At 35.6% G+C, this 26,438-nt stretch overlaps 1 protein-coding gene across 4 annotated transcripts in view; it reads right to left on the reverse strand.

Moving 5' to 3' along the window:
• The window catches only part of Cenpc (centromere protein C), a 75,136-nt gene that overhangs the window by 29,754 nt on the left and 18,944 nt on the right, over positions 1-26,438 (reverse strand). For 2 of the 4 annotated variants that reach the window (XR_006848313.2, XM_046428741.2), the window contains exons 6-12: positions 22,747-23,032; positions 21,777-21,989; positions 16,980-17,593; positions 13,179-13,355; positions 9,508-9,799; positions 7,956-8,102; positions 7,646-7,728 (exon numbers count right to left, since the gene is read on the reverse strand). Coding sequence is in view for 3 of the 4 variants with exons in the window: in XM_046428741.2 (XP_046284697.1) it covers positions 7,646-7,728; positions 7,956-8,102; positions 9,508-9,799; positions 13,179-13,355; positions 16,980-17,593; positions 21,777-21,989; positions 22,747-23,032 (1,812 nt within the window). In the remaining variant the exon portion in view is untranslated. The remainder of the gene's footprint in view (positions 1-7,645; positions 7,729-7,955; positions 8,103-9,507; positions 9,800-13,178; positions 13,356-16,979; positions 17,594-21,776; positions 21,990-22,746; positions 23,033-26,438) is intronic. The other 2 variants (XM_058574037.1, XM_058574036.1) reach the window with 2 other exon arrangements.

Raw genomic sequence — 26,438 nt, forward strand, 5'->3', positions numbered from 1 at the left:
ATACGCTTAGATATGACCTGCTGAGAAACTCCTAGCAAAATTCCACTAAAGAGAGACCGGCCGGGAATTGGAAGGATTTTTGGAGGTGACAGTCTGCGCTAGACGAGTGAATCTCCGCCACGCAGCGCAGAGGTCCAGACCCGCCAGCCGCTGCCCGCGCGACTCGGCGACTGTCGGCTGCCTGCACGCGGCCCCCGCGTCAGGGCGGATAGTCTCCGAGGTGCAGCGCAGCAGGAGCGGTGCAGGGACTCTAGGAAGAGGTCTCTCGCCAAGCCTTCATGAAATAGCAAACCGGGAGCTGAAACCAACCAGAGACAGACCAGTCCCACCCCTCCCTTCGGACACTCTGGCAAGGAGCCTGGGGCCTGCCATAGCAGAGTGGTGACATCACCAGAGTTCCGCCGACAGAATTCCTTCCCAGCGGAATCCACATTAGCAGGTGTGTGACTCCCACCCCCTCCAGATACAAGCAGCCAGGAAACCACCGGGGGCGTGTCTGTAGGGAAGCAGAGGGGATTCCAGATCCCCACCTCCCCTTAACACCAGCGGCGACACCCAAGATCTTAGCCGCCAGTTTCTGGGGGCGTGCCCACCAAAGGGGTCCTGAAAAATTAAACTGTTGGTTCCCAGATCACCCCACCACAGCACTGGGGCTTAATTGAATGACAGAGAGGGTGTTCATCGTTCGGGATATAGGACACGCGGTGGGGCTGCAAGTGTAATCAGATCCTTGGGGAACCACCTCTGGTGAACAGGACCTGGCTGGCTGGCTGGGAGGAGGAACAGGGGGAGGGGCCGGATAAGTGAAAGGGCTCTGGACTAACAGGATTGAGAGACTCCCAGGAGCCACCGTACAGGGATTTCTGTCAGCACATAGAGGGCAGAAGCTCAGCTCAGAGGGCACAGCTCCGCCTATTGGAAGAGAAGAAAATGGGATCCAGCCATAGAACAGGGGATGCCAGCATGGCAGAGATCTGATGTCATCGGAGAGCGGCCGAGGAGAAAACTTCATCGGTGCCAGCGGCGACGGAAACAGTTGGTCCCCTGGTAGGGAGGGTGAGTCACAGATACCCGAGTCTCTCTCGCTTTGTCATCGAGCCAGAGGCGAGGAGAGGGGCCGCCGCCCGCGCCCACAAGGTAGGAAGACCTGCGACCAACCAGCAGATCAGGCCCAGAGGTCTGCAGGCGTGGTAAGAGGGGCAGGGCAGAGCCACCGCCCGCGCTGGCAAGGTAAGCAGACCTGCGACAGACCTGTGGATCAGGCCCAGCGGCCTGCCAGCGTGGTACACACTTCACCCCAACTGGAGTAGGGGCAGAGCAGAGCCTTAGCCCGCGCCCAGATCAGGCCCAGCGGCTCGCCTGTGTGGTGGTCAAGTGACCCCAATTGGAGTGGGGGCGGAGCGGAACTGACACCCTTGCCCACAAGGTGGGCAGACCTGCGACCAACCTGCGGATCAGGCCTAGCGGTCCCCGGGCGTGGTAGGAGGGGCAGGGCAGAGCCTTCGCCCCCACCTGCAAGGTAGGCAGACCTGCGACAGAACAGCGGATCAGGCCCAGGGGTCCGCGGGCGTGGTAGACACCTCACACCAATTGGAGGAGGGGCAGAGCAGAGCCCCTGCCCGCACCTGCAAGGGAGTATTTTCAACTATACAAGAGCAATATAAATATATAGGGGGGGAAAAAATTTCAAAAACACAACAGTTTCACCAAGAAGAAAGAAACGCAAGCAGTATGAAAAGACAAGGAAAGAAAGGACTACAAGCAATGCAGGTCAGCTCAACTTTAGAAGAGGTAACAGCTGCAGCAGATGGAATGTCAGATAAAGAATTCAGGATATATATGCTTCAGATGACCTGGAGTATCAAGGAAGAAATTAGACAGCAAAATCAGACAATGAAAGATCACTTCGACAAGGAATTACACAAACAAATCCAGGAAGCAAAGGATCAACTATACAGGGAGATAGAGGTTATAAAAAACAAACAAACAGAAATCCTAGAAATGCAGGAAGCAATAAACCAACTTAAAAACTCAATGGAGAGTACTACCAGCAGAGTAGAACACTTAGAAGATAGAACATCAGACAATGAAGACAAAGTATTTCAACTTGAAAAGAACATAGACAGCTCAGCAAGACTGTTAAGAAACCATGAGCAGAACATCCAAGAAATATGGGATAACATTAAGAGACCAAACTTAAGAGTCATTGGGATACAGGAAGGTACAGAGCTCCAAACCAAAGGAATGAGCAGTCTATTCAATGAAATAATACGAGAAAACTTCCCAGACTTGAAGAATGAGACAGAATCCCAAATTCTAGAAGCCTACAGGACGCCGAATGTGCAAAATTATAAGAGATCCACACCTAGACACATTATAATGAAGATGCCCAACATACAGAATAAGGAGAGAATTTTAAAAGCTACAAGAGAAAGGAAGCAGATTACATTTAGGGGCAAGCCAATCAGGATAACAGCTGATCTTTCAACACAGACTCTGAAAGCTAGAAGATCCTGGAATAACATATTTCAAACACTGAAAGAAAATGGGTTCCAACCAAGAATTGTGTATCCAGCGAAATTAAGCTTCAGGATGGAAGATGAAATTAAAACCTTCCACGACAAACAAAAGTTAAAAGAATATGCAGCTAGAAAACCATCTCTTCAAAACATCCTCAGCAAAACATTACAGGAAGAGGAAATGGAAAATAACAATGAAAACCAACAGTGGGAGGTAGGACAGTAAAGGGGGGGGAATAATCAAAGAGGAAAACAAACCATGTTTAGTAACATAAATAAACAAATATGGCTGGAACAACAACCCATATCTCAATAATAACCCTAAATGTTAATGGCTTAAACTCACCAATTAAGAGACACAGGCTAGTAGAATGGATCTCAAAACAAGACCCAACAATATGCTGCCTACAGGAGACGCATTTGATAGGAAAAGACATACATAGGCTGAAGGTGAATGGTTGGGAAAAATCATATCACTCATATGGACTTCGGAAAAAAGCAGGAGTGTCCATACTCATATCAAATAAAATAGATTTCAAGCCAAAGTTAATCAAAAGGGATAAAGAGGGACACTACATACTGCTTAAGGGAACCATACACCAACAAGACATAACAATCATAAATATATATGCCCCAAACAATGGTGCAGCTATGTTCATCAAACAAACTCTTCTCAAGTTCAAGAGTCTAATAGACCACCATACAATAATCATGGGAGACTTCAACACACCTCTCTCGCCACTGGACAGATCTTCCAAACAAAAGTTGAATAAGGAAACTATAGAACTCAATAACACAATTAATAACCTAGACTTAATTGACATATATAGAATATACCACCCAACATCAAGCAGTTACACTTTTTTCTCAGCAGCACATGGATCCTTCTCAAAAATAGATCATATATTATGTCACAGGGCAACGCTTAGACAATATAAAGGAGTAGAGATAATACCATGCATCCTATCTGATCATAATGGAATGAAACTGAAAATCAACGATAAAAGAAGGAAGGAAAAAGCATACATCACTTGGAGAATGAACAATAGGTTACTGAATGATCAATGGGTTATAGAAGACATCAAGGAGGAAATTAAAAAATTCTTAGAGATTAATGAAAACACAGACACAACATATCGGAATCTGTGGGACACATTGAAAGCAGTTCTAAGAGGAAAATTCATTGCTTGGAGTTCATTCCTTAAAAAAAGAAAAAACCAACAAATAAATGATCTCATGCTTCATCTCAAAATCCTAGAAAAAGAAGAGCAAAACAACAGCAAAAGAAGTAGAAGGCAAGAAATAATTAAAATCAGAGCTGAAATTAATGAAATCGAAACAAAAGAAACAATTGAAAAAATTGACAAAACTAAAAGTTGGTTCTTTGAAAAAATAAACAAAATCGACAGACCCTTAGCCATGCTAGCGAAGAGAAGAAGAGAGAGAACTCAAATTACCAGCATACGGGATGAAAAAGGCAATATCACAACAGACACTTCAGAAATACAGAAGATAATCAAAAATTATTTTGAATCCTTATACTCCAATAAATTAGAAGATAGTGAAGGCATCGATAAATTTCTGAAGTCATATGATCTGCCCAGATTGAGTCAGGAGGATATAGACAACCTAAACAGACCAATATCAATTGAGGAAATAGAAGAAACCATCAAAAGACTACCAACTAAGAAAAGCCCAGGACCGGATGGGTATACAGCAGAATTTTACAAAACCTTTAAAGAGGAACTAATACCAATACTTTTCAAGCTACTTCAGGAAATAGAAAAAGAGGGAGAACTTCCAAATTCATTCTACGAGGCCAACATCACCCTGATACCTAAACCAGACAAAGACACTTCAAAGAAAGAAAACTTCAGACCAATATCTCTAATGAACCTAGATGCAAAAATCCTCAATAAAATTCTGGCGAATCGGATACAGAAACATATCAAAAAAATTGTGCACCATGATCAAGTAGGATTCATCCCTGGGATGCAAGGCTGGTTCAATATACGGAAATCAATAAATGTTATTCACCACATCAATAGACTTAAAAATAAGAACCATATGATCATCTCGATAGATGCGGAAAAAGCATTCGACAAAGTACAGCATCCCTTTATGTTCAAAACTCTAGAAAAACTAGGGATAACAGGAACATACCTCAATATTGTAAAAGCAATCTATGCTAAGCCTCAGGCTAGCATCATTCTGAATGGAGAAAAATTGAAGGCATTCCCTCTAAAATCTGGAACAAGACAGGGATGCCCTCTCTCACCACTTCTGTTCAACATAGTTCTCGAAACACTGGCCACAGCAATTAGACAGACGAAAGAAATTAAAGGCATAAAAATAGGAAAAGAAGAACTTAAATTATCACTATTTGCAGATGATATGATTCTATACCTAGCAGACCCAAAAGGCTCTACAAAGAAACTATTAGAGCTAATAAATGAATTCAGCAAAGTGGCAGGATATAAAATCAACACGCATAAATCAAAGGCATTCCTGTATATCAGCGACAAATCCTCTGAAATGGAAATGAGGACAACCACTCCATTCACAATATCTTCAAAAAAAATAAAATACTTGGGAATCAACCTAACAAAAGAGGTGAAAGACTTATACAATGAAAACTACAGAACCCTAAAGAGAGAAATAGAAGAAGATCTTAGAAGATGGAAAAATATACCCTGTTCATGGATAGGCAGAACTAACATCATCAAAATGGCGATATTACCAAAAGTTCTCTATAGGTTTAATGCAATGCCAATCAAAATCCCAAAGGCATTTCTTGTAGAAATAGAGAAAGCAATCATGAAATTCATATGGAAAAATAAAAGACCTAGAATAGCAAAAACAATGCTAAGCAGGAAGTGTGAATCAGGCGGTATAGCGATACCAGACTTCAAACTATACTACAGAGCAATAGTAACAAAAACAGCATGGTACTGGTACCAAAACAGGCGGGTGGACCAATGGTACAGAATAGAGGACACAGAAACCAATCCACAAAACTACAACTATCTTATATTTGATAAAGGGGCTAAAAGCATGCAATGGAGGAAGGATAGCATCTTCAACAAATGGTGCTGGGAAAACTGGAAATCCATATGCAACAAAATGAAACTGAATCCCTTTCTCTCGCCATGCACAAAAGTTAATTCAAAATGGATCAAGGAGCTTGATATCAAATCAGAGACACGCCGTCTGATAGAAGAAAAAGTTGGCTACGATCTACATACTGTGGGGTCGGGCTCCAAATTCCTCAATAGGACACCCATAGCACAAAAGTTAATAACTAGAATCAACAAATGGGACTTACTCAAACTAAAAAGTTTTTTCTCAGCTAAAGAAACAATAAGAGAGGTAAATAGAGAGCCTACATCCTGGGAACAAATCTTTACTCCTCACACTTCAGACAGAGCCCTAATATCCAGAGTATACAAAGAACTCCAAAAATTAGACAATAAGATAACTAACAACCCAATCAACAAATGGGCCAAGGACCTGAACAGACACTTCTCAGAGGAGGACATACAATCAATCAACAAGTACATGAAAAAATGCTCACCATCTCTAGCAGTCAGAGAAATGCAAATCAAAACCACCCTAAGATACCATCTCACTCCAGTAAGATTGGCAGCCATTATGAAGTCAAACAACAACAAGTGCTGGCGAGGATGTGGGGAAAAGGGTACACTTGTACATTGCTGGTGGGACTGCAAATTGGTGCAGCCAATTTGGAAAGCAGTATGGAGATTTCTTGGAAAGCTGGGAATGGAGCCACCATTTGACCCAGCTATTCCCCTTCTTGGTCTATTCCCTAAAGACCTAAAAAGAGCATGCTACAGGGACACTGCTACATCGATGTTCATAGCAGCTCAATTCACAATAGCAAGACTTTGGAACCAACCCAGATGCCCTTCAATAGACGAATGGATTAAAAAAAATGTGGCATTTATACACAATGGAGTATTACTCTGCATTAAAAAATGACAAAATCATAGAATTTACAGGGAAATGGATGGCACTAGAGCAGATTATGCTAAGTGAAGCTAGCCAATCCCTAAAAAGCAAATGCCAAATGTCTCCTTTGATATAAGGAGAGTAACTAAGAACAGAGTAGGGACGAAGAGCATGAGAAGAAGATTAACATTAAACAGAGATGAGAGGTTGGAGGGAAAGGGAGAGAAAAGGGAAATTGCATGGAAATGGAAGGAGACCCTCAGGGTTATACAAAAGAACATACAAGAGGAAATGAGGGGAAAGGGAAAAATAATACCAGGGGGAGAAATGAAGGTCAATAGAGGGGGTAGAGAGAGAAGAGGGGTGGGGAGGGGAGGGGAGGGGGGATAGTAGAGGATAGGAAAGGTAGCAGAACATGACAGTCACTAGTATGGCAATATGTAAATCAATGGATGTGTAATTGATGTGATTCTGCAAGCTGTATATGGGCTAAAAATGGGAGTTCATAACCCACTTGAAGCAAAGTGTGAAAGATGATATATCAAGAACTATGTAATGTTTTGAACAACCAACAATAAAAAAAAGTAAAATAAAAAAAAAATATATATATCACAGTAAATCTCGTGGTGTAAATCCACTAGAAAGTAATTTAAAAAATAAATATGGTAAATGGCAGAAAGATCAATAGAGACGGGAAGCAGGAGGTGGCAAGAGGGAAGGGGAAAAAGTGTAATGGGGTCTGAACTAGAACAAAATATATTCTATGCTTATACGATTATGTCAAAAATGGATTCTACTGTCATGTATAACTAAAAAGAACCAATTTTTTTAAAATAAAGTATTTAAAAAACCTATATGAAAAATTTCAGAACTATTCAAAAAAGAGGAAAACAGTATGAACCTCAAACATCCATCACCCAGCTTCAGCAACGACCAATAGATAGTTAATTTTGCGTCACGTGTCCCCTTGTCAACAATGGAGCAGATACCTTACATGCCAACATTTTATTAGCCTCTTACAAATCTCTAAATATATTGTAAGTCTCAATAAATATTTCCCATCAGTGCAAGTTTAACTAAATAAAACACATCATACCTTATAATATATATATATAATTCCATAAAAATCAATACAGTAGAAATAAACAATAACTTACCTAACCTTTCCTGAACTTCTTCATCACACGCATCAGAATTATTCTTCCCAAACATTAAATAGTTCTTGATCCTGGATGGTCCACTTAAGAAAAAATAAATAAACCATAAAAATCCATGTTTTTATAATACATATGTTTAATGTATTTAAGTTTACTTATCATTTTTCTCCTAAAACTGCCATAGCTGTTTTTCATAACCTTTTAAGCTTATCAGCCTATAACAAAATTAAGTTTTGAGGTAACTGGTTACATAGCAATGGGTACCTAATATAAATAAGTAAAACTTATTAATCTTAGAATACATGCATACCTTTCTTCCAAAACTGAAGTTTTACACTTTCCAGAATCCAAATTAGACTCTGTTGGTGTCTTGCAAGTATGGTCACTGGTCTGAGACTTTAAACGAACATTTTGTGCAGTTGTAACACCACATTGATCCTTGGAGCGCTCTGTAGTTCTACAAAAATGAAGTTTAAAACTGTTCATACATCTTCAAAAAATATTTCTACCAGAAACAATATATAGTGGGTATATAAACAATGTAATGTTGGCTATAACAAATATCAGCTCACCATGTTCAGGCCCTAAGACCTACAACTGGCTCAGGTAAAAAACTGATTCTAGAACCTATCAAGATTTCCAATTCGAAAAATTCCAATGAGAGAACTAGTGCAAACCTGGTCTAACTAGGATGGGAGCAAATGACAGAAGGACATGAGAAGATATTACCTATAGGTAGCTTATAATGTATATTCTAGAATTAGTCTAATATCAGTTTACTGGAGAAACCATAAGCAACTTAAGTAATTTTCTTTGATACACTAGGTCAGCAGTAGGGTCCTCAGAGGGACAAAGCTCATGTCATTGGTAGCTTCCAGCTGATCAATTTACCCCAAATATATGCAAACAACTCTATTCCTTTTGAAATTTTATTTCTGGAGTCCTACCATCAGAGTCAAAAAAAATAAATGCAACTGTAAGAGAATACTATGAACAACTATATACCAACAAGAACTTTGATGAAACCAAATCTAGCAAGATTTCTTTAAAAAAATAATCTGAAGAAATTAAACTTGGGAATATATATGGGATCTTTTTTTATATACACTAATGACATACTCAAAATATATTTTAGGCCATTCTAATCATTTATTTCCCCCAATTAACCGCCAGTGCCTTGCTGTTTCTTTCTTTCCTTTATTTTTTAATACTTTTTTTTTTTTTTAATGTGGTGCTGAGGATCGAACCCAGCGCCTCACACATGCTAGGCAAATGCTCTACCTCTGAGCCACAACCCTAGCCCCACCTTGCTGTTTCTAATACTGTATGCATTAAATATTCGTTGAATGCATGCTACAGCAAAAAGCAAGAATTTATAAAAACAGAATTAGCTCAACAGAATTTATTAAAAATCATTTAGTACTTAGTAGGTACTCCAAAAATGTTAACTATTATATTAAAAGGAAAATTACTGACATGTTTCAAACTGACATCACATTCATCTCACTTTAAAAGGTAAAAAAACAAAACAAAAACTATGTACTTCAAAGTGATTAATACAATAATTTTATTGTGAATCTTTTGTCATTATTTTTAAAAAATTAGCAACTCAGGCAAAAATAATAATTCATTAGATCTAACATTCACAATCCTATGTGCTATTATTATTACCTATATTAATATGAGGAAACAAGATCAGATTACTACTTTGCTCTGCTAAAGGCAGAGCCTAGATTTAATACCAGATCTGTCAGAGTATGGAGTCCTTTAGGTTGATACGCTCTTTCTATAAATGGTTAAATAACATAGACAAAATATTAAATGTGGAACAATAACTATATTGTAAACATAACAGACATTACCCAGAACAATCAAGACTTTTCTTCGCAGCCAGGTCAGCTTTGTCACTTTCTGATGGCTCATTCTGGGAACAACTGGGAAGTTTTTCATGGTTGCTAATAAACTCAGAACCTTTAACATTTAAAAATTTCTGTACTCTTGAGCTGCCTTGCATAGCTGTCTTCTGCTTTTTTAATGGAATGGCTTTTTTCCCAGTATTCCTAGATGGCTGATTTGTTTTCTTAGCAGATTTTTGTCTAGGGTTGTGATACACTGATAATTCATTTTTTATTGAAGAATTGCTATGAACAGGACCTGAAAGATTCAATGAAAATTTAAAGTTATCGTGTTTGTCCAGATGATTTGGCTCACTAAAATGCCAATGTCATTCATATTTATATATAAACACATACACACAGACTAGTCTCAGGGTAAATTTGTTTCCACATTAAATTCTTTAAAAATTCTTTTTTTTTTAATTTTTTTTATTAGTTGCTCAAAACATTACAATGATCTTGACATATCATACATTTGATTCAAGTGGGGTATGAATTCTTTTTTTTCCACGTGTACAGCTTGCAGTATCACATTGGTTTTACGGCCACTTTTATACATACAGCCATATTAGTGTCTATTGTATTCTGCTACCCTTCCTATTCCCCCCTTTAAAAATTATTTAAATTCAATTTAGAAAGACATGCACCAGATCCTTTAAATGCATCACAAGCTTACCAAATAACCTTCTCACTGTATTTACCTAGTACTCTCTGATAATCCTTAAGATTCTGGTATTTCCCAAGGTTCCACCTATAACTTTTTACTCTATGTACTTTCTTTGGGGGATCTATCTATCCATAGCTTGAATTCATACCTATATGATGACACGAATAATATACATCTACCACTCATCCTTAAATCTTTTTCTCATTTTATTCCTATATTTATGATAAGTATAACTATCCAGATGCCTAAATAAAAAATCAGAGTCATCTTGCCCTTACCCACAATCAATCCCTAAAACCCATCAGTCCTACCCCTTTTTATTTTTTTTTTCATTTTTTAAAAATCAGTGCATTATAGTTATACATAATGATGGGATGTGTTGTTACAAGTGCCACTCCATAGTTCTCAAATGTGCTTCTTTCATGCTGTCCTGCCTGTCATTAGCAGAGCCCTTGCCCTTTCATTTCTAGATTAATAAAACAGCTCTTTAACAGTTTTTCCCTTTTGTACCCTTGTTATTCAACCCAATCTTTATATTGATTTAAAATTATCTTTGGAAAACATAAATAGGATTGTTATAACCCTGTTTAAAATCCTTTAGTAAGAGGCTGTGCATGGTGGCACACACCTATAGCCTCAGCCTCTCAAGAGGATCACTTAAGCTCATGAGTTGTAGACCAGTCTACGCAACAAAGGGACAACCTGTCTCAAAGAAACAAAATGTAAAATCTTACAGTGAGTATCTACAGCTTCAGGATTAAGTCTAAATACTTTAACATCAATTTATTTCTACATCTAGATTGTTTACTTCATAACCTACAACTCTCAACCATGTCCTTTCAAACAAATAAAACCAGCAGTACAGAAATATCTGTAGTTTCTCTAAAGTATTTGTTCTTAAAATGTGGTCTTTATATCATAAGATCAGCATCATCTGGGAATTTGTCTGAAATGCAAATTCTCATGCTCTAGCTTCAATCAACACAAACCAACTTGCAAAACAGGGCCCAGAAATGTTTTAATAAGCCTTTTAGATTATTCTGAGACACACTAAACAAACAAACAAAAAAGTCAACCCCTCAGCTCCAGATCCCTGCACAAGCTATGTCTGTTCAAAAATGACATCGTTCCTTCTCACACCATCCAACTAGCTGACTTCTAATTCATTCTTCAGGAAGCTTTCACTAATTCCCAAGTCTTAGTATAACGATCTCTTAATCATTTGATAATATTTATTATATATCTGACTGTTTACTTATCTCTATCCCTCTCCTCCAGCAGACTGATAATTCCTGGAGATCAAGGAATTGACTATATTTTACCTACTTTTGTACTCCTAATGTATACCAATTGGGTACACTATCATAAAGAAATACTGTACTCAGGCAGAAAATTAAAGAAGGTAACCACTTTGGGGTCATGCAAGTAAGAGCTTGAACTGACGTAACTCTGAGGCCAAGTGTCTCCATAAGTTTTCTACGATAATGTCTCATTTGTATTACCAATAATTCAATAGAAGTTCTTATGGGTCAATAATTCATAGTAACAAGTCTTCACAGATGTTGTACCTTATCTGTACTATTCTCGCACTTATTGATCTAAATATATCCTGAATATACTATTTTGATATCTAATAACACCTCAAAATTAACATACGAAAACCTGAAATCTTAAAATCCTCTGAAACTTTTTTTCTCTCATTCCTTTCCTCATCTCAGTAAACAGTAGCTATTTCTCTCACTCTAATCCATTTATATTTCCTTAGTGTTATCTTCACAAAATATCCTGAATCTAACAATTCCCATCTCCTCCCTTCACCATCCTCCTAAAACTAGTCACACCAGGTTTCCATTTTTGCTTAGTCCTGGTTTCCTCTCTCCTGAGCAGTAAAAATGATCCTTTTAAAAGATGAGTCAACTGTGTCACTTTATTTTTTTATTTTTATTCCCCACCCACTTTTATTTTTTTTCACGTGTGAATTTTATTTTATTTTATTTTTTTTGACATATCATATTTCATACATTTGATTCAAGCAGATTATGAACTCCCATTTTTACCCCATATACATATTGCAGATTCACACTGGTTACACATGCACTTTATTTTTTAAATCTTCAAGTAGTTTCTCGATATATTTTATCTAACCTCTCTTGTTGAGAGCTTCCAGCTGCCAGCACTCTCTATCATGGCCTGACTGTCCAAATTTATCTTCCCTAGCTCACTCAGCTCCAGCCACACTCGCTCTCTTAATTTTCCTGAGACATGGCAAGTATGCCCCACCAGGAATTACAATTACTGTTCCCTTGATTTGATATACTCTACATCTAGTTATTTGTATGGCTCCCTCCCTCTACTCATATATGGGCTCTGAAAGATCATAATAGCCTCTTATACTACCATTATAAACTAGTATCACACTCTATCCTTTTGTTCACTTCCATTCCTATAACCTCCTTTCCATGTCCATACATTATCTGCTTTGTTTGTCCTTCTCATCTATCAGTGGGTGAAATACTTCTCTGTATTGTCCCTCTAGAATGTAAACTACGTGAGCAAGGAACTTTGTTCATGGCTTTGTTTTTCCACAGCTATTTCCCTACACCTAGGAATTTTTTTTTTTTTTTAAATATTTATTTTTTAGTTTTCAGCAGACACAACATCTTTGTTTGTATGTGGTACTGAGGATCGAACCCGGGCCGCACGCATGCCAGGTGAGCGCGCTACCGCTTGAGCCACATCCCCAGCCCATTTTTATCTATCTATCTATCTATCTATCTATCTATCTATTTATTTATTTATTTACCTAGGAATTTCTGCATAATTGATTTAAACAAAATGTCTATCGATGACCCAATTAAATTATGTCCAAGATTTTTTTCTATATAATAGGAGTATAAATCAAACAAAAAACCCCTTACACAGTAATTTTTTAGTACCTCTTAATGAATATAATTTAAATAAAAATACTTACTTTCATCTGATTTTACCACCCACCAATCAGATGGACGCCTGGAAATCCTATGACTTCTCATGACAGCAATAGTCACTTCTTCGGATACAAGTTTATTCTTCTTGGACTCACTTGAAAAATGCTTCTTTCTAGATTCTTCCTTATTGTTTTTGGTGCCTCTATTTATTCTCTTATCTCCTAAAATAAAAAAAAAAAAAAAAAATAGAACTTACTAAATTGAGCCTATAGACTTCATCTCAAGTTTTTAAAATTTACATGTTTTTAAGATTTCTAACTTTCTGATTAAATGCAAGCTTTCATATGGCTTGATAATTCTGATATACTACTAAACTAAAATATAAATTAGCTTACAAAAGGAAAAAAATATATTGTTCCTTCTTACCACTTACCAAGTTAAAATAGGTAACTACTGTTTTTCATTTTGAAATAATTAATGATTTTTTACAATCTATTTTTTGGAAGATTTTACATTATAAACCTTGAAAATAAATTATTTTGGACTATTCAGATTGGCCAAATTTATGCATAGTTAAAACTGCATGTGTCATTTAATCTGTAGTCAGATACAGGATGACAGAAGAGGCAAGAAAAATTCAAAACATAACAAGTCTGGCATTGCTGGTTTTGATGATGGAGGAGGATCATGAGCCAAGGAATATACGTGTCAAGAAGAAAAGGCAAGGGAACAGATATTCTTGCAAAGTCACCAGAAGGAAATACAGTTCCACCAACACATTGGTTTTAGCCCAGTGAAACTTCTGACCTATAGTACAATAAGTTATTAAATATGTGTTGTTTTAAGATACTAAGTGTATGGTAATTTTTTAAAACAGAAAATTCACAATAACTAAACTATGGAAACCCTTCAACAGATGAAAGGCTAAAGAAAATGTAGTACATATCACAATGGAATATTTCTCAGCCATAAAAAAAGAATGAAGGGGAGGTTCACTGGATTGGACAGGAAGAATGGTGGGGGGGGGGCGGTGGAGAAAATTACAACTGGTATAGTGATTAAACAGAACATCATATTCACAGAACAATCTAGACAACGTGTTAAAGTGTATAGGTACTCAATAAATGTATAATATTTCAACTACAGGAACCATTCTTCAAGTATACATCCTTCATTTATTGTCTTCTCTTAAGAAATCATGGATTGATCAAAATTCTCTACTTTAAAATTTTGTAAAATCATATTCTGCTTAAGGGAATAGTTAAGATAAAAACTTTCTTATAATATCACCATTAGATTAGTCGGATTCTTAAAATGGCCAACAAATTATTAGAAACTAAAGGAAATTTAAAAAATAAAGAACAAATATGATAAAAAGAATATAGGACATGGCCAACATTTACAAAAGGGGTCCTCAAAATAGAAAAGGTAGTTTTTTCCACCTCTACTTCAAGCAGAATAAAGAAAGGCAAACAGACAAAACTTGTAAACTACTACTTTGGGTAATATACAGTCTATCTTACAGAGTATACCAAAAGAGCACAAAAATTAAATAATTCATTGATAAAAAATTAAACTGCATTTTTTTTAACAAAAATAACCTTTTTTTTGTGAGAGAGAGATAATTTTTTTAATATTTATTTTTTAGTTTTCGGCGGACGCAATATCTTTGTTTGTATGTGGTGCTGAGGATTGAACCCGGCCGCACGCATGCCAGGTGAGCGCACTACCGATTGAGCCACATCCCCAGCCCAAAAAATAACCTTTAATATTATATTCTAATATACTCTTTCTCACCTCTGTATTTGCAATATCATGTAGTCATCTAGAATTTTCAGGTACATACACAATTCTGGTTAGTCAACAGCATTTTCTGGTTAGCTATTTTTTCCACTGAGCATTGAAAATATCTTCACATTTTAAAAAATTTCTTAGCAGAACTGAAAAAATAGGAGCTGTATGGTAGGACAGATCCTGGACAAGATTTATTTTAATCTTTTTTCAGTGTTACATCCTCCTTTACAAGATTGTCAAGACGGATTAAATTACATTATATACATTTATAAAGGTGCCCAATAAATTTACTAGTGTTTTTTCTTCCATTAACTGTTCTTAAGAGAATTCAATTCTATGACCCCTTTTCTTTTCTTTTTTTTTTTTTAATTTTTTATTGTTGGCTGTTCAAAACATTACATAGTTCTTGATATATCATATTTCACAATTTGATTCAAGTGGGTTATGAGCTCCCATTTTTACCCCATATACAGATTGCAGAATCACATCAGTTACACATCCATTGATTTACATATTGCCATACTAGTGTCTGTTGTATTCTGCTGCCTTTCCTATCCTCTACTATCCCCCCTCCCCTCCCCTCCCCTCCCCTCTTCTCTCTCTGCCCCCTCTACTGACATTCGTTTGTCCCCCTTATATTATTTTTCCCCTTCCCCTCACTTCCTCTTGTATGTACTTTTGTATAACTCTGAGGGTCTCCTTCCATTTCCATGCCTTTTCCCTTCTCTCTCCCTTTCCCTCCCACCTCTCATCCCTGTTTAATGTTAATCTTTTTCTCATGCTCTTCGACCCTACTCTGTTCTTAGTTACTCTCCTTATATCAAAGAAGACATTTGGCATTTGTTTTTTAGGGATTGGCTAGCTTCACTTAGCATAATCTGCTCTAATGCCATCCATTTCCCTGTAAATTCTATGATTTTGTCATTTTTTAATGCAGAGTAATATTCCATTGTGTATAAATGCCACATTTTTTTTTTATCCATTCGTCTATTGAAGGGCATCTAGGTTGGTTCCACAGTCTAGCTATTGTGAACTGTGCTGCTATGAACATCGATGTAGCAGTGTCCCTGTAGCATGCTCTTTTTAGGCTATGACCCCTTTTCTATTAACTGAAAGTGTTACAAAGAACATAAACTGAGGGACTGGAGTTGTGGCTCTGTGGTAAAGCGCTTGCCTAGCATGTGAGGCACTGGGTTCAATTCTCAGCACTGCATATAAATAAAGGTCCACTGACAACTAAAAAAATATTTTTAAAAAATGCCCTTGATTTCATTATCCTCTATTAAAAAAATAAAAAAGAAGAAGAAGACTATAAACTGACCTTTTCTTCATGACTAAATGTAACTACAAATCCCAATCACTAAACAATGATGATATATTAAGGAGAGCAGCCACACTCTCAGTATAGGACAATTCCAGTTTATACTTATTGACCTGACATTCTCATTCATAAAAGTAGCCTCATTAGGATGATAAATTATAGGACCACCTAAGATACAAATATCTACTGTGATCTTGGTTAGATAATTGTTTTTTGTGCCTCCACGTTCATTTTGTACATGTAAGTACATTTATCTGTTGGTCTACAGACCCCACTAAAATGATACTGTTAACAGTAGAAATTATGTTTCAGTAATCTTTTTGATTTTCATGCCAAAACTGTCTGGCACTTAATAACATATAAATTAGTGAATGATAGAAGAGCATGTATGTAGCTATACTGATATACAGTGGGTATATTGGGTATAATAGGTTTTACCCCATTTATATTTTAATACTCTTAAGAATTTGATTCTGTTTCACTTGTTTTAAAAACTAATCTTTGCCTTTTATTCTTCCCTCTATATGTGATGGGATCTTAGAAACTAAACAAAAATTAAAGTTGAAATTAAATTATACATAACATAAACTGATTCTAAAAATGAACCTATAGAATTTTGAAACTCTCTGTAGATTTAGATTTACTTTGCCTACTTCCCAAAGCTACACAGGGATGTTAAAAATGTAAATTATAAAATAATATTCAGTTAATATTCAACGTAAATACTTACCCACAGGTAGTGTAGGTGTTTTGAATATATTATCATTTCTCGTCCCTTCACAATCTTCTCCATTTCTGTCTAAATTTTTTTGCAACTTGTCTTGAGCAGAGTGTGACATATTTACATTTTTATCTTTAGACTGTTCCAGATCAAGCTGTTTTTTAACTACGTTGGCCTTAAATTTTCTTCTCTGATTTTGTTTTATTGGCGTTTTGTTTTCAGATGGTTTTTTGGCATTTTCAGAAGAGATTTCATATTTTGTAGATCTATCAATATTTTCCAATTCATCTGTCAAAGAAGAACTTGTATCCACTTTTTTTTCATCACAGGGTTGAAATTTCTGTTCTGGGTGAGCTTTATGCAAATGCTGGTCACTTCTCAAAGTGTTAGGTAATACACTGCAATGTTTTTCTCTTGCCTTCTTACCTTGAAGGACTGCAGTGCTCTCAGCAGGGGATATTGTGGGTTGTTTCAGAGATCCACCCTTTCTTGGTATTGTAATCCAAGATCCACTGGCAAAACTTCTATCTGACTCATCAATTACAAATTCATCTTCTAACAACTTCATATCATTTGGAGGAGATGAATGAGGTGGAGCAGTCACTATATGCTTAACAATGGGACTAAAACAGGATTATTATTTTAACAGCTTAAAAAAATGAAGTTTTATCTTTGTTTACTGAAGAAAATTACATAAGAAATAAAATCTACATATCTGTTAAAAGAGCAGTTCATACTTCTCAATTTTCCCTTAATTTTATAAATCCTTCCTTTTAAATGATCACTCTCATTTATGTCACTAACAGGATCATAAAAATTTAGAGATGGCAACTAATTTGATGCCCCCCAATATAAACTAAAAAATGAAACCCAGATGAGAAATCATAACCCAGAAACATTAACTTATAATCCAAAATGGATGATAGTGTGTGTATACATAAACACACACACACACACACACACACAGAAACACACATAATATTTTATTAAATTATAAGTTAAACAGATGCCTTTTGGGGTCTGAATTTCTTCATATTGACAGTATTATTTCTGAGAAACCTCCAAATCTAATATTTTAATTGAACTCTACTAAATTATAAGGGACTAATTTCTTCTAATTTTTTCATATCCCAAAGGACTTCATACATAGAACCACCAAATATAATGTAAAAATTCATTCCAAGTTTGAATATTTCACACATGTTCACATACATTTCAATACTATAATCATAATTGGATGATATTTAAAGGTAGCATAAGCACAAATGGAATCTAATCATGTTTGCATATTCTAGCCCTCTTTTTCCACATCCCAACCTAACTTATTATATTATATAAATATTGTCATAATTTCCCACATTTAGTGCTATAAAGGGATAACAAAACAATTTGAAAATTGTTAACTACAATCCCAATCTAACATTAAGTACAATCTACAATCTAATATTAACTCTAATACAATCTAATTATTCAAAGGATAGTAAGCTGATGGATTCATCTTACATTTCCCTGCTTTTATGGTAACAGACTTGAGTAAACCACAGGCTTTAATGAGATATGCAAAATCAAAACTTAGGATAAATTTCGAAACTCCAAAGCTGGCATATACACTCCTGGTTTCCGCCTTTTTCAATTGGATAAGGATGCTTCCTTAATGTTTAGTCAAAGCAGAAGCAAAGGTAGAATAGAAAAAAAAAGATTACCTTTCTTTCCCTTTTTATTAGAGGATTCTAAGATAAAATTCCTTCTCTACTCTTCTAATCTCATACTCCTAATAAATCTTATAAAACAGAGAATGTTAATACACTGTCTGCTGGTAGTAGAGTTTTACAGATTTATGTAATTAGAAAACTGTGTAAAAACTAACACAGTAGTACATGTACACAATGCAATGTCACTCAGCCACAAAGAAAATTACATTATGGCATTTGCCAGTACATGGATGGAACTGGAGACTATCATGATAAGTGAAGTAAGCCAATCCCAAAACCTGAAGGCCAAATGTTCTCTCTAATATGCAGATGATGACTCACAATGGGGGTGTGGGGGGAGTACCAGATTGGACAGGGAGGAGTGAGTGAAGAGAAGGGAGGGGGATGGAGATGGGAAAGACAGTAGAATGAATGGGACATAATTTTCCTAAGCTAATATATGAATACACCACTAGTGTAACTCTACATCATGTACAATCATAAAAATGGGAAGTATCATGGTTTAGATGTGAGGTGTCCCCCAAAGGCTCATGTGTGAGACAATGTAAGAAGGTTCAGGAGAAATGACTGGGTTGTGACTCTTAACCCAATCAGTGAATTAATCGCCCAACAGGGATTAATTGAGTGGTAACTGAAATAGAAGGGAAGATGTGAGGATTGGGGGCATGGGTTTGGGGTATATGTTTGTATCTGGCAAGTGGAGATCTCTCACTCTGTTTCCTGACCATCATGTGAGTTGCTTCCCTCTGCCACACTCTTCCACCATGATGTCCTGCCTCACCCAGCTTTGAGGAATGGAACAGGACTTCTATGGACTAAGACCTCTGAAAACATGAGCCCTGAGATAAACTTTTTCTCCTCTACACTTGTTCTGGTTGGGTCTTTTAGTCACAGTGGTGAAAAAGCTTACTATAACAGGAAGTTACACTCCATGTATGTATGATATGTCAAAATACATTCTACTGTCATGTATAACTAAAAAGAACAAAAAAAATTAAAAAAAGAAAATCGCATTTATGTAAGCAACAAATTAAAAATATATATATATATGAAACACGAATAAAAGACCACAATGACTGAATGCCCAATGGATATATTGTTTTTCCTACTTTTAAGTAAATAATCAAACTGTTACAAATAAATACAATTAGATTTATAGTATATTATTTGTAACATCTATTAGTTTTTGTATATAAAGAGGTAAAGCTAAGAATTTTTAAATGAAGTCTTTCCAACTAGCCGATTAAGAACTGCCAAATTTGTTCCCCTTCTACTTCAAGGGATTTCCATCTAGTCAGTTATTCAAACCAAAGATACCCTTAGGAAACAACTTTGACACTATTAAAGTTCAGAATAGGCCACGATTACTTCTGACTAAGTGAGAAAGACTTTGCCGCCTTTGAGCTGCAAGAAGTTGGTCATGAGGAAATGCAAGAAACACAAACAGAAGGAAGACCATAAGTAAAAGCAGTGATACTAGAAAGCACAGGAAATAATGACTTGCTACATTTGGCTCTAGCAAGTAAACTACCTTTATTTACTAGTTTATCAAAAAGGACATTAAAAAACACACAATTACCCTTTCAAACGCTATAACTAACCCCAAGTGTAACATATTTGTCTCAATTGGTGGGGAACACATGCATATAAGTGATTGTGTGTGTGTGTAACTGGGAAATTAATTATGGGAACAGAGACTGAACAAAATGGGAATTTCATTTATTGATTCAACATGTTTTTATAAAAAACATCCTAATATGTTGATAAGTACTCTAATAGACTGAACAGAAAATATAAAAGAACTCTAAACTCCTGGAATGGGAGACTTAAATCTTAACTAAAAATACATACCTAAAATTGTAAAACTATAATATGAAGCAAGCAACTATCTAAACAAAACAAAACAATAAAGTAAAACTTTAAAAATGTAGAAGTCTAGTATAGACCTTAAAAAGAAACAGCAATTAGCAGATGAAAAAGGAAAAAGCTATGGCAAAGCAAATACATATGCAAATATATAAGACCAAGAAGATAAAAACAGATAATTAGGGAGGGTGAAATAACAGCTGAAATTTGTTCTATGGACCAATACTTCTCAATCCTGACTGACATTATTTATATAAATGTGAAGCCAGGGTTAAAATCACTACACAGATATTTCAAAACCAAGGAAGGTCTTTGATCCATTTTTCCCCATTGTCCCAGATGTGGAATACCTATGAAGACTTAAATATAGTATACAGTATATAATGCAATGATATAACATTATTATACAATAATAATGTTAATAATAATATTAACATTAATGTAGCAATATAAGCTCTAGATTATGATTTCCAAACCCTTTTAATGCACCTGTGTCAATTTCATTGAAATATCTGAAGAATTTAAAAGTTGGGACTTAGTGGGTTAAATAGAAATGAACACATTAAATTTATTTTAGGACTATCATTTTACTGACACAGAAGAAATAGAAAAAAGATTTAAAACCTGAAATAGTGAAATACAAGTAGTCTTATATAATTCTATTTATAAAGACTGTCTTCATTTTTTGATATCACAAACCAGAAAGAAATGATGAGCCAGAGCAATGAGAACTGAATAAACTCATTTTTTCTTCATATCTAATTTAGTGTCTATTAAAGAATGGTTTGGGGAGTGATTTACTGGTTTAAAAAATGAAAAAATTGGTGCTGGGATTGTGGCTCAGCGGTAGAGCCCTTGCCTAGCATTTGTGAGGTCCTGGGTTCAATCCTTAGCACCACATAAAAATAAATAAAATAAAGATACTGTGTCCAACTACAACTAAAAAATACATTTTTTAAAAAATGAAAAAATTACCTCTATAGAGCAGGCAAAATTTCAATAAAAATTTGCATTAATTAGCAACCTGGGTGGCTAAGGCAGGAGAATCCTGAGTTTGGGGCCAGTCTAAGCAATGTAACAAGACCCCATCTCAAAAAATAAAAATAAAATTTTAACCAATTAAATGATTTATTTCCAGATAAATGAACAGTAGGAATTTGAAGACATGGTTCATAGAATAGAAAAGGAAAAAAAAAATGTCTCAAAGGACAGTTTCTTAATAACTCACCTGAATTCACTTTTTCTTTTTACAGTTTCTAAAAACAATGTTGAAAAGCTCTTTTTAGTTTGTGGTTGAATTTCATGTTCCAAATCCTGTACACTTTTCTGAAATGTTTCTGATGGCTTCCTTTCTTGTTGTCCTTCTGGTATTTTATTCTCTACTTCTGATACTTTATTCTCTATTTCTACTTTTTTTAAAATAAAATCTTCAAAGTTTAACCTAAAAGGGCAAGAGAAAAACAAGCTAAGTGCACCCATAAACTCTGTTATTTGAGTCTTACTGAACTTACAGTATTGGTACAGACCACTTACGAAATTTTGCACTGAGCCTTACAATGGTTAAATTATTAACCAAGAAAATGTGTAGCTTAGAACACTGGTTCTCAGAGTACTGTGACAGACTACACTTTAAATAGTAAAGTCTTAAAATATTCAGACAAAAATATTAAGACTTAACTCCTTAGCTCCAAGAAACACATAAGACAGATCAGATATTAGATTCATTGTAAAAGCCTACAATAACAAAGGATCTTAAACAACCTACTTTTCTTCCTAAAGGTCAAAGGGACTCCAAGAAATGGAACTAGATTTACAACAATTCATCTACAATAACATATACTCTTTCCTAGCCCAGAAATGACCTAATATGTACCTACATTTGCAATTTTAAATAATATAGTAGGGATAGGTTGTTCTTTAGGAAGTTATAGAAAACTTACACCAGAACAATAATTTTCCGGAGACTATAAAAAGGTTTACTTCCTCACTTCTCTCAAGTAAACTTTTAAGGTCTTCTTTATCAATCATAAAATGAAGATATAGAAAGAGATATTGTTTTTCTCATGACATGTTAAAACCCATTAATAATCACTGCAAAACTACATGGAAGACCGAATTACCACTATTTAATAGTAAAATACTATTTACAAATAGTAAAATTTTTAAAGCATGATTACTACTATTTAAATAAAGATTACCTTTTTTTGGTTTTAAGAGAAATCTCTGTACTTGAAGACAGCATATTTAACGAATTTCCAAAAGTATAAGTCTCTCTCTTTTGAGCAAGAGATGAACTAGTATTTTGTGATACAGATGTTTTTGCATCCAAAAGAACAGCAGGTGAGCCAACAGATAAGTAAAATTCTTCCTCAGCTTCACTAGGATGGTCACTTGGTTTTTTACTTGACATTTTTTTCAAGTCGGGTGTATTTCTAGAAACAATATCAGTTGCCAGGATTTTCTGAAGAACTTCATGGCCCTGTACTAGAAGAAAATTATACAAGGATTCTTGTTCATTAAAATAGTATTAGAATTAAAGGTGCAATATTTTAATTAGAAGTTTTCAGAAGACTGTTTTCAGAACATATTCATAATCAAAGACATGATTAAAATACAAAAATACTTTAAAAGTTCTAATTATCAATTAATGAACTAAACTTGTTATCTAAAGCTCTGAAAAGACAGAAATACTCAAAGAAAATTCACAAGTTTATTGATAACATCTCAAAATATGAAAAATCTATGAAAAGCTAAAATAATAAAGTAACCTAGAGTAATCACAAAGATTCTTCTATCTTTAGCTAAAAGCTAGGAAGCAAGGACAATTAAAGAGCATACACACACACACACACACACACACACGATACACAGTTTGTATAAAGCAATTCATATTTATGTGTGTACATATGAAGATGGTGCCTATGTATATATCTATTAATCTATATATACATATACATGAATTTACAAACACATATGTATATTCTTCCTTAACCCTCAATCTTCAAAAATCAAGGAAAAAAATGGCTGGGTAGCATTCATAATAATTCATACCATAAAAAACAAAGCCTAAAAACTTAAAGTACAACCAAAAAGGGCTGTTGGGGAGCTGGGGATGTGGCTCAAGCGGTAGCGCGCTCGCCTGGCATGCGTGCGGCCCGGGTTCGATCCTCAGCACCACATACAAACAAAGATGTTGTGTCTGCCGAAAACTAAAAAAAAATAAATATTAAAATTCTCTCTCTCTCTCTCTCTTTAAAAAAAAAAAAAAAGGGGGGCTTTTGGTTCTGGAATGAGATAGCATTTACTTGTTTCTCCCTGTAAGTATCCTAAATTCATTAGAAACTCTCCGTCAATCAACAATAATAGGACTCTCAAAGCTGGGAGAAAGAAGGCAGACTCAACTAGCAATCTCAAGACTTAAACCATTAAGGCCCAAGCTTTCAATTCTGTGAATATTTCAACAAAATTGACATAGGTGCATTAAAATAGGTTGGAAATCATAATCTAGAGACTACATTCATAATTATATTAATTAATAATATTAATACAACATAATCATATAATTATTCTCATCATGGAATTATATATTTACTATTACATATTAAAGTCTTTATAGGTGTTCCAGATCTGAGAAGATAGGACAAAACAGGTTAAAGAACAACAGACAATGCAGTAAGTCTTTTTGTTTTCCTGTTTATCTGTCACACACTTCTGGACTGGGCCATGATGAGGCATGCAACCCAGATCAACAGTAGGCAAAAGGGGAAAGAGGAAATTCACATTCTCTGAATAAGGAAAACACAACAGAGACTAGTGGGAAATCTCAACCCTCTACAACATAGTCCAAGGGGTACTCCATTCTGTTTACTGTGGCACAGCAACAAAGCCATGGACTGTGCTATAGAACAACAGTAGAGAAGGAAAGCCCCTATCAATTTAGGTCTCATTCCAACAATCAGTGGTGACAAGAAGTATGACCCATAAACACTGCAGAACAGTGAAACTTCTGTTATTTCTAGCCGCTACTTCACATTCTAAGTTAATATTTGAATGTGTACCACACTTCACAGCCAAGGCAGTTAGACAGTTTAATCTGAGGGAAGAACAACATTTAAGAAAGATTTAAGAAAGTCTAGCATACCCCATATAAGGAGACCCAAGCCTAGCAGTTTCTGACTGCAATCGACCATGAATAACAGGACATCAGGAGGCTCAAGAAAGTACTTTACACCCACCCCAGAGACATTTTAAACCCATGAACATGAATTGAACTAGAATTCTAAAATCATCAGAAAATGAAGCAGAACAAAATACCACTGCTAGGAATAAAGACCACACAAGTAAGGAAAAACCTACACATTAAAACAAAACAAGTCAACTATGTGTTATAACAATAGACTTAAATGTGATCAAAAATTTACTAACCTAAAAACCCAAATATCCAAAATACAATAAAAATGAATCATTAACATATAAAAAAGAACAGAATAAAACATAATCTGAACAAGAAAATAAATGGATGAGATCTATTAGATGTTGGAATCATTTAACGATATTTAAAAGTAGATACCATAAAATGTTTTAACAATTACAACGCTCCTGAAATAAAAGACAGAAACTCCAGAGTTATCAAAAAAAAACTAGCTTTTTGAAAATTAGCCCTTTTTATAGATGAACATAACTATCGAAATGTTTTAATTTAAAGCTCTCTAATGACAATAATGTTGAACAAATCAAAACCACAATAAGAGACTACTATGCACCATTAGGACAGTTATTAAACAAAAACAACAAAACAGAAAATAACTATTAGTGATAATGTGAAGAAATTAGAACCCATAATCACTGCCTGTAGAAATATAAAATGATACCAAGAAAATACAATAGATTTTTTAAAAATTAAAAATAGCCAGGCATGGAAGTACACACCTATAATTCCTGATACTGGGGAGGCTCAGACAGGAGGAGTGCAACCTTAACTATTTAGTAAGACCTTGTCTAAAAGTTTAAAAATTTTAAAAACTGGGAATGTAAACCAGGGGTAAGACACCCTATGTTCTATTCCCAGTACTGCAAAACAAATTTTTTAAAAAATAAGTAAAAATAAAAATAGATTTGATAATAGTATGAAAGTTGAAAAAGTTTTTCTAGTTATTAGATCTGCATAGTAAATAACTCTATATAACATGGTCACATAAAATCACCACTTAGGTTCATGGAGCCTATGGGCCACAAATCTGGCAGGCCCAATAAGTATACCTTATCTTTACTCCCACAGGGCCTAGAATCATGCTCCTAAGTCTGGGGCCAGGAATCATCTGAAAACTTGCTTAAATGTCTGATACCTGATTCTGGCTAGAGGCTGGGTGCCTATTTCTTACCATATGGACTTTCATCCACAAAGGACAAATGTGAAAAGAGAGAGAGAAATAGGGATTTTGATATCTCCAACAAGCCAAAGACAGTCATACAGCTTTTGATAACCTAATCTTGGAAGTTGATAATATTACATATTACATATTCAATACAGGATATATAGAAACAATCTCATTGAAGTGGGCTGGGGAAAATGATGCTGACCTGTTGGGAGCTACCACACAGAAGTGAGCACAGACCCTTAGCCTTGAGCGACAGAGACTGGTTTCTGCTGCGTGCTGAAATAGGTGGATCTCACCTCCTCTCAGCAGGGGAATGATGCTCTGGGAGTGGGCATCACCCAATGAAACTGGACTACACCCCGCTGAAACCCAATCTCTATTCTCATTTGGGTTGAATGTCTTTCTCCCCAATTACATAGAGGACTTTCAGGTGGCTCGCTCTCTCTTTTTTCAATGGACCCTTAAAGTCAAGAGACATCCCTGATTCCTGCAAGCAAAAGATATTTCTGTGT

The sequence above is a fragment of the Marmota monax genome, unplaced genomic scaffold (assembly GCF_021218885.2).
Source record: "Marmota monax isolate L192 unplaced genomic scaffold, Marmota_monax_Labrador192_F-V1.1 WCK01_AAM20220418_F8-fsc00132, whole genome shotgun sequence".
Lineage (NCBI taxonomy): Eukaryota > Metazoa > Chordata > Mammalia > Rodentia > Sciuridae > Marmota > Marmota monax.